The sequence below is a fragment of the Lipophrys pholis genome, assembly GCF_963383615.2.
Source record: "Lipophrys pholis genome assembly, chromosome: 10".
In the NCBI taxonomy this organism is placed as follows: domain Eukaryota; kingdom Metazoa; phylum Chordata; class Actinopteri; order Blenniiformes; family Blenniidae; genus Lipophrys; species Lipophrys pholis.
The window spans coordinates 17,402,344-17,417,776 of record NC_137640.1 but is presented as its reverse complement, the minus strand read 5'-3'; the positions used below and the strand labels follow the sequence as shown (position 1 = coordinate 17,417,776).

The 15,433-nt window shown below is 38.9% G+C and overlaps 1 protein-coding gene across 1 annotated transcript; it reads left to right on the top strand.

The window, feature by feature from the left end:
* The first annotated feature begins 2,501 nt into the window (after positions 1-2,501).
* Positions 2,502-13,016, top strand: LOC308115287 (cystathionine gamma-lyase-like). The gene is made up of 12 exons (XM_080472718.1): positions 2,502-2,771; positions 4,798-4,879; positions 5,000-5,095; positions 5,206-5,315; positions 5,596-5,730; positions 5,855-5,912; positions 6,090-6,167; positions 6,582-6,734; positions 8,015-8,136; positions 8,678-8,730; positions 9,068-9,206; positions 11,848-13,016. The coding sequence occupies exons 1-12, from the start codon at positions 2,583-2,585 to the stop codon at positions 11,863-11,865; spliced, it is 1,233 nt and encodes a 410-aa protein (XP_080328844.1). The 5' UTR covers positions 2,502-2,582; the 3' UTR covers positions 11,866-13,016.
* Positions 13,017-15,433: the final 2,417 nt, after the last annotated feature.

Sequence of the window (15,433 nt, the reverse complement as noted above, 5' to 3'; positions counted from 1 at the left end):
GGGAGCGCATTCATGAAGAGAGTCAAAGCATGAAAAATAAGCAGAATTTAGATTAGAATGTGTATAGATTGTGTGCCGATGCTTTGTCTCAGTTAGGACACGATGACATGTCTTTTGGGATAGAGGTGGTGGCCTCCAGACTGTATGATTCCTATCAATGTCACAAAGTGGAGCAAAGTGTCTTCCAAATGATGAACTTGGAGAAAGAGCAGAAAGTATAGACCAAAGTTAAGGCCAAGTTCCAAAGACTCTTAATGGAAGCTTGATTTTGGCCAGTTTTTCCTCATCAATTTGAATTTGAGCTGATATTTCCAACGTCATGATAGTAGGCTGTTAATTAGAAGTATATGGTTGAGGATGGATGATAGTAGAACAGTAAATCCAGAACTGACAACATCTTAATCAATTAACTTATCAATAACTAATTATTATGATATAATATATAATACCGATGGGACCAAATTCATGTGCTGGTTCACTGCCCCTCAGTATGTGCTAGGCATGGCTTAGTGCAATGCAAGGTTCTCCTTAGAGTGCACAACACAAATGCTCAACTGGCAAAAATTTACCCAGGCACCAGTGACAGTTGTAATAGATGTAAACGGTCACCCGTGAACCATATACACATGTTCCGGTCCTGTCCAAACCTCACTGGCTTCTGGCAGCAGATTTTTGACACCCTTGCTACAGTGCTTGAGATGGAGCTTTCCCCTGAATCTTGCACTGCACTGTTCGGGTCCCCTCCAATTACAACAGCTAATGTACCTGTGACTAAACCCCGTGTAATAGCCTTCTCAACACTACTGGCCCAATGCCTTATCTTGCTTAAATGGAAACTTGCGCTCCCTCCTACACACAGCAACTGGCTAAAGGAGGTCCTAACCCACATTCAACTGGAAAAAAATTTGATTTTCACTCACAAACTCAAGTTGTGTTTTCAATGAAACCTGGCAACCCTTTATAAAACACCTGTCTAACATTTCTTTTCACCCAGAAACTAACTACACCCCCCTCTCCATCCATTTTCTGTATCTCTCCTTCCATTGTTTTATTTAGATTTTTTTCTCTTACTTAACTAGCTACGTCTTTACTTCTCCATCCAATTCTAGTTTTTTTTTTATTGTTTTTATTATTTATTTGTGTTCCTTATTTAGTTGTGTTCTGAATTAAGTTTTCACTAAAGGATGGGAAGGGACAACGGACAATAATTCACTTTATTACAGATGTAGAAGCAGGATGGGCTCAATTGATACTGTCTTTATGTCTTTATTTTTCCTGTTCCCAACATGTATTACATTGAATGCCCCACTTACTTTCCAACCGATCCGTTTATACACATTTGTCCTTTGTTGTAAAAATAAATAAAAAAATCTATTAAAATATTCTGTGGTTTTAATGAGTTAAATCACAGGTTGTACTTATAATATTTATCTTTGTAAAACAAACTCTGTACAAACTGGATCATTCAGTATTTGATAGACAAACATAGTGTAGTACCATTCGTTACTGCAAGCCAACCACAGAATATGACAAATGGACTGTTTAAAATCCTGAGGAGGTCGATTTTATCATTAATAGTTAACTAATCTGAACTTGTATTGTGAATTTGTAACGAAGAATCTGATTTCCGAATTGAAATATGCATAAACTACACAGAAAATGCCAAAAAGCTGAATTGCATGAACTCTTTGAATTAATTTATGATGGTCGATTACAATCTGTGTTTATAATGTAAAAGTAAACATTCCTGTTCATGATTGTAAAACTACAGCTAAATAACTTTACATGTCCGTTATCAGCTAAATATGTTGGTTTATGGAAGGTTTAAATGAATATGATACTCAAGCAGAGGTATTAAAATGGAACAATTGGGAAGGTCAAGCACTCTTTTGGTTTTTCAAACAAGATGTGGTTTGAATATGACTTAAAAATATACAACAAAATAGCACAAAAGAAAAAAGTAAATATTCATTCAAACTATAAAACCTATTACCTTAACAAAAACAACAAAATATAATCAGCCATCAGGAATAACACATACTGATGTAAGAATGTGTTGGAAAAAGGTTAAACTGAACTAAAGCATTAGTCTGTTAACAAGTGAGACAAAACAGAGTGCTAATATCATTCATAGGTTCAAGAGTAGTCCCCTGTCAAATCTGACATAACCAGACACAACGTTGCATGTGCTGGTGGCTGACTCCAGCAACAGGACATGTTGCATCACTGCTGCGCACTAGAGGCGGAAGAACCGATCATTGGCATGGATACTAACATGAGCATTGAGTGATTCTCGTGCGACACGACACCAATGTTTCAGTTTCTCTTCTCTGGGTCCGGTTCACGTTCACGGTCTCAACTAAAGTGTCAAACAACGTGCTGCGTCACAGGCTCGGACGCGCCCTCCGCAACAGCCAATCTGCGCCGCGCAATGCGTGTTTATGAGCGCCGGTTGGCTGAGAGGGACGAAAATAGGGCGTAGCTCCATCAAATGACACTTCCCTCTTCCGTGTGGTATGTAAAGCTTTGTACACCCATACAGCGTCCTGCTCAGATTGCGTTTTGCATTAGGGCGCGCTGTCATGGATCCCAACGCGCACAAGCAGTCCGAGCAGGGCGACGTGTTCTCCGGCTTCCGCACGGCGTTCAAGTCCTTCGCCACGGAGGCCATACATGTCGGCCAGGAGCCGGAGCAATGGAAATCAATGGCTGTGGTTCCCATGATCTCTCTCTCCACCACATTCAAGCAGCACGCACCGGGAAACCACGCCGTAAGTACCCAGACCTGGCTAGGTTATTTAAGGCGTGGGCGGCAAATAAGGAGGGGAGACGGGGTGATGAAACTGATCCGGTTCTCTGCACGTGCCAGGCCAGCTAATTTGTATTATTGAATTAAAACATTTTTTTTTTGTCATATTCCAAATATGTGACTAGTAACGCTACAATAAATGTTTCTCTTGAAATATGCTATAACCTAATTTATATGAAAAGTTTTTTTTGGTCATCAGTTTCGAATGTTCTATATTTTGTATCATGAACCTGGAACAATACGAAGACACCTTCTTCACTGAGTTTAACCAGGGGTGGCTTTTTAGTTTCATTAAAACTCTACGTATAAAATGATGTTGTTTAATAACTCGTGGTTCATGTACACCTTCTCTTTAATTCGTTTACCTGGGTTAATAGTCAATATTTTAGGATGACATTGGAAATGACTATACTGAGGTGGCACAGACACGCACACAGAAGTTCCCACTATGAGACACAATTTTGTGATGGATCACCTTATGTTAAAGCAACATAGGGTTACCATTCATCATGTCCTGCTTCAGTTTTAAATATGTAATTATTATTTTCAACAACTTTTTTTGTCCTTGACTGTGTGAACCTCTTATCATGCACTTTGTCTGGTTAAGATAGTAATCATTTCATACAACTTAGCTGTATCAATGATTACACAATGTTTTTCCCACCTCACTATCAGCGGTTAAGGTTATGAGTGGGAACTACTTTGGCACACATCAGATCAAATTAAAAGTAGAGAGCAGGGCATTTTAAGGTTGTCCTCATGTCTAGTTTTAACAGCAAATTTCTTATTTATGTCATCTGGCTAATCTTCAAGCATACTTACCAACTTAAACTGCATTCTCTATTAAATTATGGCATTCGAAGAAATACACCAAATCCAAACACTTGTTCTGGTTTTCCCAGACAAAATCTACTCCGCACACAACCCCCACCATATTCTGTTAGAGCTCATAATCCTTGTTAATTATGGGATGCAAAAGTAGAAGGTACTGCAATTTGCCAACTGTTTATGCAGATGATGAGAAACTCTTAAGAGAGTAAAACTAGAATTGGAGTTACTTGTTTGGATAGATTTACAAGGATTAGTTTGGAACAGCTCAGGTAGGTCCTTTTCCAAACACATTTCCCAACAGATTCAAATTCACTTCTTTTTGAACTAGTAAATGATTGTCTCAGACCAAACAGTGTCCTATAGCTCAAGGGGATCGACAAGGGGCAAGTCATCATACGGGACAGATAAGGTTTACGACAATTTCATATTACATGGTCTTTTTCACAGACGCATGCACACACAAACAAGCCACTCACGCATATATTACCATAGACAAACTTATCAAGTCTGCACGGTATTTATCCAAACAAATGTCTTATTTTAATATCATTGTGTTGTAAGGTTGGTTCAGACAATGCTGACCTTGCAATTTAAACTTGGTAAATTTGCTCGAAGACAAAAAAAACATTTTTGAAGAGGTACTAAATACAGAATCTCAAAACTCCTGTGTGATTCAATCTTACTCAAGTGTTTTTCAGATTAGTGGTCTGAGCTGACAGGAGTGACATTTTCACAGACGGCACAGGCCATGTACTGATGGACATATATGTAACAATGATTAAAACCAGTAAAAAAAACTGGTTGTACTGATTCTGTTCATTCCCAGAGCTCTAAAATCCAGAGTGAGTTTCTATGTTTTGTCATTTTTTGTTGTGGACAAATGGCGATATAGTCTTTGAATAACTTGCTGATTTTGAAATATTCTTCTATTGCACACCGGGAACCTTTAAAACGGATAAAGTGAAGTGAAAATTGGATGATAATAAATTTATGAATTTTGAAAAGTTTAATTCTCCTGAAAATCAAAAACCTTAAACTGAAATATACCATGTAGTCTTTGAACATCCAGTACCTGCTTCCTTTTGTTCTCTGCAGTGTTTTTTTTTTATGCTGTTTTAATGTTTCACTTCACTGATGGAACTCACATTTTCGTGTAGGGTTTTGAATACAGCCGCAGTGGAAATCCCACAAGGAACTGTCTTGAGAAAGCAGTGGCGGCGCTGGATGGAGCAAAGTATTGTAAGTCAACAAATTTGTTTATAGATTAACAGCAAGAGAGGGAATATGTTTACATGAATGACTTGTATCCAAGCCATACAACGTGACAGAGTAATTATGACTTCTTCTCCCTCCTTGCAGGTTTGGCTCTCGCTTCAGGACTGGCAGCCACAGTGACGATCACGCACATGCTCAAGTCAGGGGATGGGATTGTCTGCATGGATGATGTTTACGGAGGTGAGGAACTTCAAGCGGCCATGAGATTATAAATTCTCCCCCATTGACCTGGGGATGAGTTGGAAAAATAATGGCGCTAACCTTTCCTTTTTATTTTTCATAAATGCAAGGAACAAACCGCTACTTCCAAAGGATTGCAGCTGAAGTTGGTCTGGATGTGTCTTTTGCTGATTGTACAAAACCAGAACTGCTTAAGGCTGCTCTGAAGGCCAATACTAAAGTAAGGAAAGACAACATAAGAATGCAGAATATAGTACAGTCTGGCTTTACAAGAGCTATTTATTGAGTTTATGCCTTGTTATTGTGTGTATAAGCAGCATGGATTTATAAGCATGTTATATCATGTGTCCTTTTTCTTCTGCGGGTAGTCATGGAGAATCAACACTGTGTAATAACTTGACTCATTATTAAACACGTGCAGCTGAAGGCCCAACACATGTTCCCACCCCACCCCAAACAACCTCAGATAGTACAATGTGTTCTTCTCTTTACTGGTGTAGCTTGTTTGGATTGAAACACCCACCAATCCAACCATGAAAGTTGTGGACATCAAAGCCTGTTCGGACCTGGTGCACGAACACAGCAAAGACATAGTGGTGGTTGTGGACAACACGTTCATGTCTGCTTATTTCCAGGTGAGAGTTTCTGTCCTTTTGGTTCTGAAGTTACATTTGTAAGTTTTCTGCACTCCCACCCCAGTTCACGAGGGAAAAAAACCCTGGAATGATTAACTTGTGTCTTTTTCCTGTGTACCCTCAGCGCCCCTTGGCTTTGGGAGCCGATATCTGCATGTATTCCGCCACCAAGTACATGAATGGTAGGTTATGTGTATTTGAGCTATTCTCTCATTATTCAGAACAAAAAGCAATGGGACATTCCATTATGTTCACTTTCAGACTGATATGCTTTTCACACAAGAAAGAAAAAAGACATATCCAAGTCTTTGTTTGCCCAAAAATCCCTGACTTGCGATGTTGCTGTTTCTCTATTACAGGCCACAGTGATGTTGTGATGGGTCTCGTCTCCGTGAACAGAGACGACCTGCATGAGCGATTGAAGTTTCTGCAGAATGGTAGGTAAATTTATGAATTTGTTTGTCTTGTACATAGAGTAAGAGTTATTGCTACAACCGTTCTGTCATAAAAGCACATGATGATACAAAAGCAAGAGCTAAATGTTTTTTTTTTTTACGTTTTTTTTTCTTTTCAATCTTTCATCTTCTTCTGTGAGTGAAATCACCATTCCAGACACTCAAATGGCAATGGTTAATCTGTAAATTGACCTACATGCACTTCTGCACAACCAAAACATGAACCTAAGAGCAAAGTTAAAATCTTACTGAAAACCTTCCTTTTTTTTTTTTAAGCAGGAAATGATTATTTGCTTGATCTAGACTTTAAGAGGATTTGTTAAAAACCTCTTTGTGTTTTCGTATTTTTTTTTTTTCTCCCCTTCCATCATGTGATTTTTGTTTTGGTTCATTCAGCACTCGGTGGTGTACCATCTCCCTTTGACTGCTATCTGTGTAACCGAGGCCTCAAGACGCTTCATCTGCGGATGGAGCGTCACTTTAAGAATGCCATGGCTGCAGCCAAGTTTCTGGAAGCTGATCCCAGAGTGGAGCGAGTCATTTTTCCAGGTAATTCATTCATGCCAGCGTCAACAGACATGTCCTAACCTGCACATAAACTTCTTGAATTTCCGGCTCCTCTCATGTGCGGAGAAATGGTTCACATGGTCAAAGGCACAGGTGCAGGTTCACAATTCATGACCTTTCATGCCATTTTTTTTTCAACTTTCTTATGAAACAGAAATGACAGGTATCTTGTGGCTCCATGCCAGTGACTCCATCTGATTTACGTGTTGGTCTCTCATTGTAGTCGCCCATTATATTATGAACAGTCAGCATACTACCAGCTATTGAATGTGCTCCATTCCAAACAAACTAAAGCAAATATTTAAAGAGCTTGTCTTCCCCCACAAGCTATGAGAATTAAAATAATTAGTGCTCCTACCTTCATTTACTCTCCGATTCTCATGGAAACTAAACGCTGAAAGCTTAAACAATTGGTGCCCTTCCCTGTTCTTCCCTTGTGATGTTTAGTTATAGTCTGTTCTGTTAACTCTCACATAAGAATTTCAACGTCTCGTTCCATTAAACTCCACATGCACTTCTTTCTGTTACCTGTCGTAACACCATAGCTATATGAATAGGCTCTGAGGTCCAGGATCAAACAGAGTGGAGGTAGAATGGGTTATTCTTAGCAGTAAATTACTTTATTGACACACTTTCAGTAAACACCATACATGTCCACCAATCACCCATAACATTGGAACCACTGACACAAGAAATAAATAACACTCATCTCTTTTTTATCTTAGCTCTTGGTGGGTTGGCTATATCAGTAAGTATTCAAGCATTTTATAATCATAGTCGATCTGTTACAAGTAAGAAGAAAAAAATGGTCAAATTTAAGAATTTCAGCAAGTTTGACAAAGGCTGAATTGTAATGGCTAGACGGCTGAGTGAGAGCGGTCCAAGACTGCAACTCTTGTGGGGTGTCCCTGACCTGTAGTGCCAATAGAAAGTAGTCCAGGGAAGTAAAGGCAGTGTACTGGTGACAGGTCACCGGCGGAAGAGCCCTTTTAATCCACCTTAGCGTTGAAAACCGGTTTGTGTGATCTGATCAAACGGATCAAGGTAGTGCAGATGTTAATGTTGCCTCTGATAGACGGATGTCAGCTTTTCGTGTATGCGGCAGTAAAGTGGGCCTTGAAACTTGGCCATATGGTTGTAGCTGATCGCTGTATGAAATGAAAACCAAGTATTTTAAAAGATCATGTGTACATAATCATTGGGAGGCGCACCCTTTATGGTGTTGTCAGACTGGTTTTTCAAGTTTCTTTCTCTCTTTATAGGCCTGCCATCACACCCTCAGTATGATGTAATGAAGAAACAGTGCACTGGCTGCCCAGGGATGATCACCTTCTACATTAAGGGGAAACTTGAACATGCCACCGCCTTCCTCAGCAACCTTAAAGTAATTTGTCTTGAATTGTTTAGTTTTTAATGGAGAATATTTTTCATTTTAATGTTTAACACATACAGTAGGTGAGGTAGCACTGGAGGGATTATTGTAACTAGATCTTATGTCCACGTACCAACACAATGAACAAAGAACATAAAGTCCCTCACTGCAACGAAACCTGCCGTAGAGCAGTCCTCTTCCTCCAGTAGATATAATGTGGAAGAGATTTCTCACAGTCTCTTTGGTGGACAACTCATTCATCTTCTCATATCCTGTTTTAAACATACAATTCAGCCAGAAACTAAGAAAACAATTTCAGAACTGTCAAACAAAGTTTATGTGGAAGAATGTGTTAGAGGTCAGGCCAAAGCCTTAACAGTTGATATTTCTATAGAAGATTAAGTCCTCAATGACTATATATCTTGATTTACTGTACATTTAGGCCTAGTGGGTCTATAGTCCTGCTGCTAGATGTAAAATCATTTCAATGTTTTTGTGACTGTATGTGCATTTCCTTACTACATATTCTCTGCTTTATTTATTTTAATTTTAGATGTTTGCAGTAGCCGAGAGTCTTGGCGGCTATGAAAGCTTAGCTGAGCATCCGTAAGTACTGTGGTAGAAACAACATTCAAGTATTTGATTATTATACTATATTATATTATATGAGTATCCTGACTTAATGCATTTGGAGCAGAGTTGTTGATTTTTGGCATGCTGCACAAAATTCATAGAGAACCGTCTAAAGAGAACCTGGGCTGCTATTCCACATGTTCCACCACAAGGGGGAGGCAGAGGACTTTGTTTAAGGGATGGAGAAAGCTCCATGGCTTTAACAAAGTTTGAGACTCTTTCTATTATGAAATCTATGTATCTCCTCTATTAAATCCTCAGGATGTTTTTCCGTACACAACTTTCATTTAAGTCCTCCATTATAATTTAGGGCGATTATGACCCATGCGTCGGTGCCGGAAAATGAGAGGCGTGTACTAGGAATCAGTGACACACTCATCCGACTGTCTGTGGGATTGGAAGATGAGGCAGACATCATTGAGGACCTGGAGCAGGCACTTGCTGCTGCTGTAAGTATCATAATCGCTGGTACTATCAGTTTTTTTTTCCAAGTCAACAGCTGTGTTTACAGAAGAATTTGTGTCAGACTACAGTCCTCAAGAGCCTCAAAAAAAATTTTCCTCGCAATACTTAACAAGGGATCAACTGGTATGAGAAAGCTAGGATGTGACATGGTAATTGAACACACATTTGCAGAAGATAGTTGTAATAAAAATAGGCTGCGATACCTTGGAATGCAATTTAAAACCTCCAAAACAATCCATTGAATAAACTTTAGGAACATTAAAAGATAAATGTTTCTGCAAAATAGTTTTCATGAGGCTGCATTACCTTCAGCATGACCTAATAAATCCCACACTTACAATAATAGTGATAATTCTTCATAGCCCCGCATGTGTGAATAGGAGACAACAGGATTTTGCCATAAGCTATGTTTGTAATTTCTCTTTATGTTTCACATATTGAACAATGTAAGTATTAAATGCTTCCAGCTACTACTTCACAATGGGCAAACTACAGATTAGTGTATGCACTTATCTATCAACGTGTGGTATGTTGGAGAACTAGCTGCCTTCCAACAGTTTTTAAATACTGAATTATTGATTATTAAACCACCATCATTACACAGTCTGCCTCCTGGCTGCTGTTACACCCTCGCTTGATCATACAACTTGGGAGAAAAAAAAACAAAACTGCAATAACGCGTGAAAGCAAAGCCTTGCAGACAAAAGGTCATTTTGATATTAACTGGGTGATTTCTTTGGGAGCTGGAAATACGGCAGATGGTTTTAAGTACCAGTAATGTGTCTCAAAGAACAGAACTGAGCCGGGCCATTGCAGGGTTGCTTTTTATTCCATGCTGTCGATGTGGGTGTTGCTGTACTTTTTGCACAAAACGCTGACTGACAGAAACAAATGGCAATTTTATTGCACAAGTCACATTCTACATCTGTGATGAATAATCAAAAGTTAAAACGACATGGAATCGTTTCTCATGTCTCTGCTTTGTGTGTTGGCACATGAGTTACTGCATGTATGAAAACTTAAATGATAGATCTCATGAGTAACATCTAGAACTCCATATTTGAAGCTGGGACCAAATGAGCAATTCTAGTTAACCACATGTTCAAGTCCCTAGTCAAGGTCTGTTTGACCTGTATAGGATGAAATGGGGCTTGTGAGTTAAAATGAAGACAAAATCAGGCCTGAAGCAGCGGTGGCAATATCATGGGAACGTTTATAGGATCCAGATCAAGATTGAGTTACGTGTGTAGTGGTTGCACACTGTGCACACAATCGTACATCACATAATATAAACATCTCCTCAGCAAATCTCTGCTGCATGGTCAGATTCAACACACACTGAGAAATGTTTATCTGTGCTGCCGTCTGCTGTAAATTCTTCCCAGGCAGTTCACTGGGTGTATTCCTCCGTTTGCACCTGCTCAGCAAATCTGTTTGTCATATTGATTTGTACCCGTCCCAATTAATTCTTATTTGCGGTCTCCCTATTGAAATTGGGAGAACACGTGACTAGATCTTCATTTAAAACTGTGAGAAGTGTATTTACTAGCTTTATGTCTTTTTCTTTGTGTGTTGGCCGGGGAGACAATTCAAAATCAGCTCATGAGATCAACACATGGCTCATGAAAAATACTGAAATGTTTTCAGAATTCATTTTCAACAACGGTTCTGTTTCAGCCGCCGTCATCTTTGCAGAGCTGCATGTCGATGCTTTGAGATCTGGCAGGCCTTGTCCAGACATCTGCATCTTTATCACGCATCTTCCTTTTGCTGCCATTCTCATTTGAGGCTATAGCACACCTTTCTCTCTTCCTCTCTGCCCGGACATGGCGGCTGACATTTTGTCAGACTATTTGGTGTTTCTCCCTGTGAGTGTAGAAGGTTTATGGGTGGAAGTTTCTGTGTATTTTATATAGTCCATAGATGTAAAGGGGCAAAATACAGAATTTATGCAAGGCAGTTTGGCCTCCAGTTGAGCGCTCTCTGATTCACCACCGTTTCCCTCCCACTGGCTGCAGTGCCATCAGCAGGGGGTTTGAACATCCTAAATCCCTTCTTGCCACCTCGTTCAACCGTGCCCTGCAAGGCAGCCTGCACCTCCTCTCTCTGCATTCAGATAATGTCGCTGTATCGCTCTGCCACCCATTTGAAGCTAATGGAAATTGAGGGAAGAGTAATATTTCAGATGACATCTTTAGTCGCAGGAAGAAGTACCTTATTTACCTTAGAAGTACCTTGAAATACTCCATTGAAAGGATGGCAGGTCAGCTTGTTCTGGCCAGATCATCAAAGCGTTAATTTGAAAAGAAAAAGAAAAAAAGCATATGATTCTGTTTCAGGAGAAAGTAAATTTACAAGTTTGCGTTAAAATTCTGGGTCAGTTTTTCTTTTCACTGACTGCTTTCTCTGTCGTGGGCTTTCTTGTTAATCTGGTTTTGACTTCCCTCAAGATGGACAGCTGTTTCTTTACAATTTCTGTTCTGCTCCGAGAAAATACTCTTTTTACAAAATGTTGCTTTTAACTGCAGCCTGGTGTCTGCCTGCCGCTTCCTGGATGTGTCTTGTACTGAATATTAATGGCACCCCCCCCCCCCCCCCCCCCTCTCCCCATTATCTATTAAACAGCATCCAAAGAAGAATTGAGATGTCTTCAAGCCATCCTCAAGGCTGAGCCTCAATCAGTCAAACTCAGGATGAGCACCAGAGGTACCTGAAGTTTGGTCCTGAGCGGATCAATGCAAGTTACTTCAATTCAGTGGAATTCAACCATCAGGGAGAAACTTGTTCTTGGGAAAATATAACCATGCTGTTTGTGAATGATTTACACAATTCATAAATAAAACCTCCTTAATTCCTTTATTACACCATTAATTTTATTTTTTATATCTTAAACTGGCTTTGCTTTGTTTATATTTGTTTGTGATAACTTTATTTTTTTTGGGGGGCGGGGAGGTTAATATGGTAAAATTCTTTTCAGTGATATTACAGTATGACTTCCTGTTGGACAACCTCCAAATACTATATTTTCTGAATGCACTTGCTGTAATAACTGTTTTTCTAAGGGCGTCTATAGAATTAGTAATGTCTGCACAAGTCCATGCATAAGTTTCATGGCGCTATAAGAACACCTGCAACTATTGAATTCCTTGTTTGATCCAATTCCCTCTTTATAAGATCGAATTAGGACTAGCCAGGCTTGATTCAAACTAATTGTTGTTGTTTTCATTTAAGATATTTTGCCACCAAGAACAAATGGTAATGATGATGGATTAAAAAACACAAACAAAAACTGTTAATTTACCATAAAAAACAAAACAAAAACGGAGTCCTAGTGTACTGTATGTAGGATGTGCTTCCTCTCATGGTGCCATGTGCCAGAGCAGAGCTGCCTAATTAAGGGAGGGTCAAATGGGGGGGCAACCTTGATTGGGATTGGCTAAACCCACAATGACACTATACAGGGTTTGATTTTTGCTTCGCTCATTGGAGCGCACTTTAAAAAATTTAAACAAGCCAGTGAGAGAGATGACAAACTTTCTTCACTTCTGGGGCGTCATTCCCAGGTATGGGGGACAATTATTACAGCTGGAAAACCACTTGAAAGTGAATCGTGCATAATATATTTTATAGTAATTTAAAAAACAAAATCCAGATTTTCTAGATGCAATTTCTGTCTGTGCCCAGAGTCAGGAACTTCCAATATCTGGTCTGCTTTGTAATCACGGCAGTTCTCTGCTGATTGATGTCATTATTGTAATGAACAAATCCAATAAAGTCAGCTTGCAGTATAAGTCTCTACATCCTTTTCTTTGTCTCATCCATCCAAGCGTTAATGCACAAGCAGTGTAATTTTGAGTTCAACATTAGTTACAGTAGCCACGGATGAACAGCTCTCAAGCTCTCTTTCCCCAGGGACTGCAGCATTTTGATCTTGTCACTCGGTATGTGATTATTTTTTTGGGATTCATCATTCAAGTCTGGTTTTAAAATTCATTTTTCTTCACCAAGCAAGAGGTGTGTTTTTATTTTATTCTATTACATTTTTTTTCATAATAGAAAGACCTTCCCATATGATTAGTCTCAAACATGAATGAAAAACTCTCAATGACACAATTCAGAGGAAGCATTGGTGGTAATGCAATATTCTTTGTGACTATATAAACGCATTCCCTGCTAAATTATGAAGTAATGTACATTTTAAATGAATTGTAACTTATGTTTTTATTATAAACATAAAGTTGCTGTTGTGACTTCATATGTGGTTTTCAGTATTTCACATGACAGTATCATGACTTATTTATATTTGTAACTCCTAATCTTAAGACCGTATGCCCCAATACATCAATAAACGACTCTGTCTTAGGACTTTAAGTAAACCTGATTAAACTGATGCATAACCAGTTTGTTGATTTGACATGTTTGCACTGTCGTTGCACTCCATTTAAATTGCTAGGGGTGAATGAAAAGATTAACAAAAAGATGTTTGCTCCTTATTAAATTTCCATCTGTGTCCAATAAAGAGCTAGTAAATAGTGCCCAGTAAAGATCTGCAATGAAGAATAACTGCTGTCATGATCTCTGCAGAAGTGGGAAATACATTGAGACAAAGCATCTAGCCATAGTTGACAGTTGACCTTCGGTATTACATATGTTCAATTTTATAGCATGTTTCCCCCCCACCCACCCCACCCCCATTGGTTATAAATGATCCTGAAGTCATGGCAGTTTACCAGTGATACACTGTGGCTGCTGAGTTTAATCTCACACTTGACATACTTTCTTGGAATGACCATGATTTTTCCCCTGAGTACTTTCAAGCAGCGTAATCTTCCGGGAGCTGCCGAAAGTTTGTATAAAGGGTGATTCAGAGATCCATTAATGGCGTGGGGGTAATTTTAAACAGAAAAGAATTTAGTGACAGCAAGCTCTTTTCATTGAGCATACAACTATTTTGAGATCTGAAGCAACACAGAGGCTTCATTGAAGTGATTTAAACAGTGTCAGGCATATAGAAGAAGATATTTACCCGTCTGAGGAGTTTTAGTCACCATTGTTCTCTAAATCATTCTGTTTGGCAGTGAAAGAACATTTTGAATCATGTCAATTATGCGGCTGTTCTGGGAAAACCAGCAGCAGGTGATTCTGCATAAGCAGTTACGCATAATATATCCCATTTATACAAACAGGTGAACTGCAACTGAGCAATGTGAAAACAGACATCGTTTTGCCATTTTAGCTTTCTCGCAGAATAGGACTCAAAATCAGAGCTATCAAATCCTTTGTACTCACTGATTTGCGGAAATGAACATAAATAAAGCTGTAGTGAAGCTCGAGTGAACGAATGTGCCTATTAAGTGAACACAATGCTGATTAGGCCTGTCATATCAAGTAAGTAAAAAAATGTTGGATATTATTTAAAATTGGTGTCTGGATTCAGTTTTCAATGCAAACAGCATTTGATACTAACAACTATCCATGTGATATTCGAAGTTCATGAATAGTTTTCATGGTTTACCTGCTTGAAGATTGTTACTATTTACAGTTGCAGCAGAAAAGGAAGACAAATAATATGATCATAATCAATATGCATTAACTAGTTAATGAAGATATACAAATAATATACATATTACTATATACTGCACATGGTAGAGTATTTTTGGACACAAAACGGAAACAAAATTAGGACCACCTGCTTGATATCATATTGGTCCCCCTTAAGTCACGTATAACCTTGTTACTATTACCTTGTTACTATTTCATTATTCCTTCCTTGACTCAATTTTGATAAACATTGACCACTACATATGGGGATTACCTCACAAGAGTTTCATTTTTGGAGATACGCTCATGCACTCTTTTAGTCATCACAATTTTTGCCCACATGAAATTCACTCAAACCTCACGATTACCCATTTGTCTTGCTAATACCTTTACTTTAATGAAAAATGTTTTATACCTGACCCAACAGGTCGTACAATAGAGGTAATCAGTGTTGGACACTTCACTTCATATTTTTATGGTTTATGTATACTTATGGCAGTATACAGGTGAGCTGAGATGGGTTCAGGGATGGTAATTAAATTTTCTGGTTACCTAGCAGCTGGTTTATACAGAAATGGGCTATTTGTTTTTAGTGACATTTTTAACAATGTGGATTGGTCTAGGAGAGACGGACAGGGAACATCCAATGGCCTATTTTCTCTGATTACAC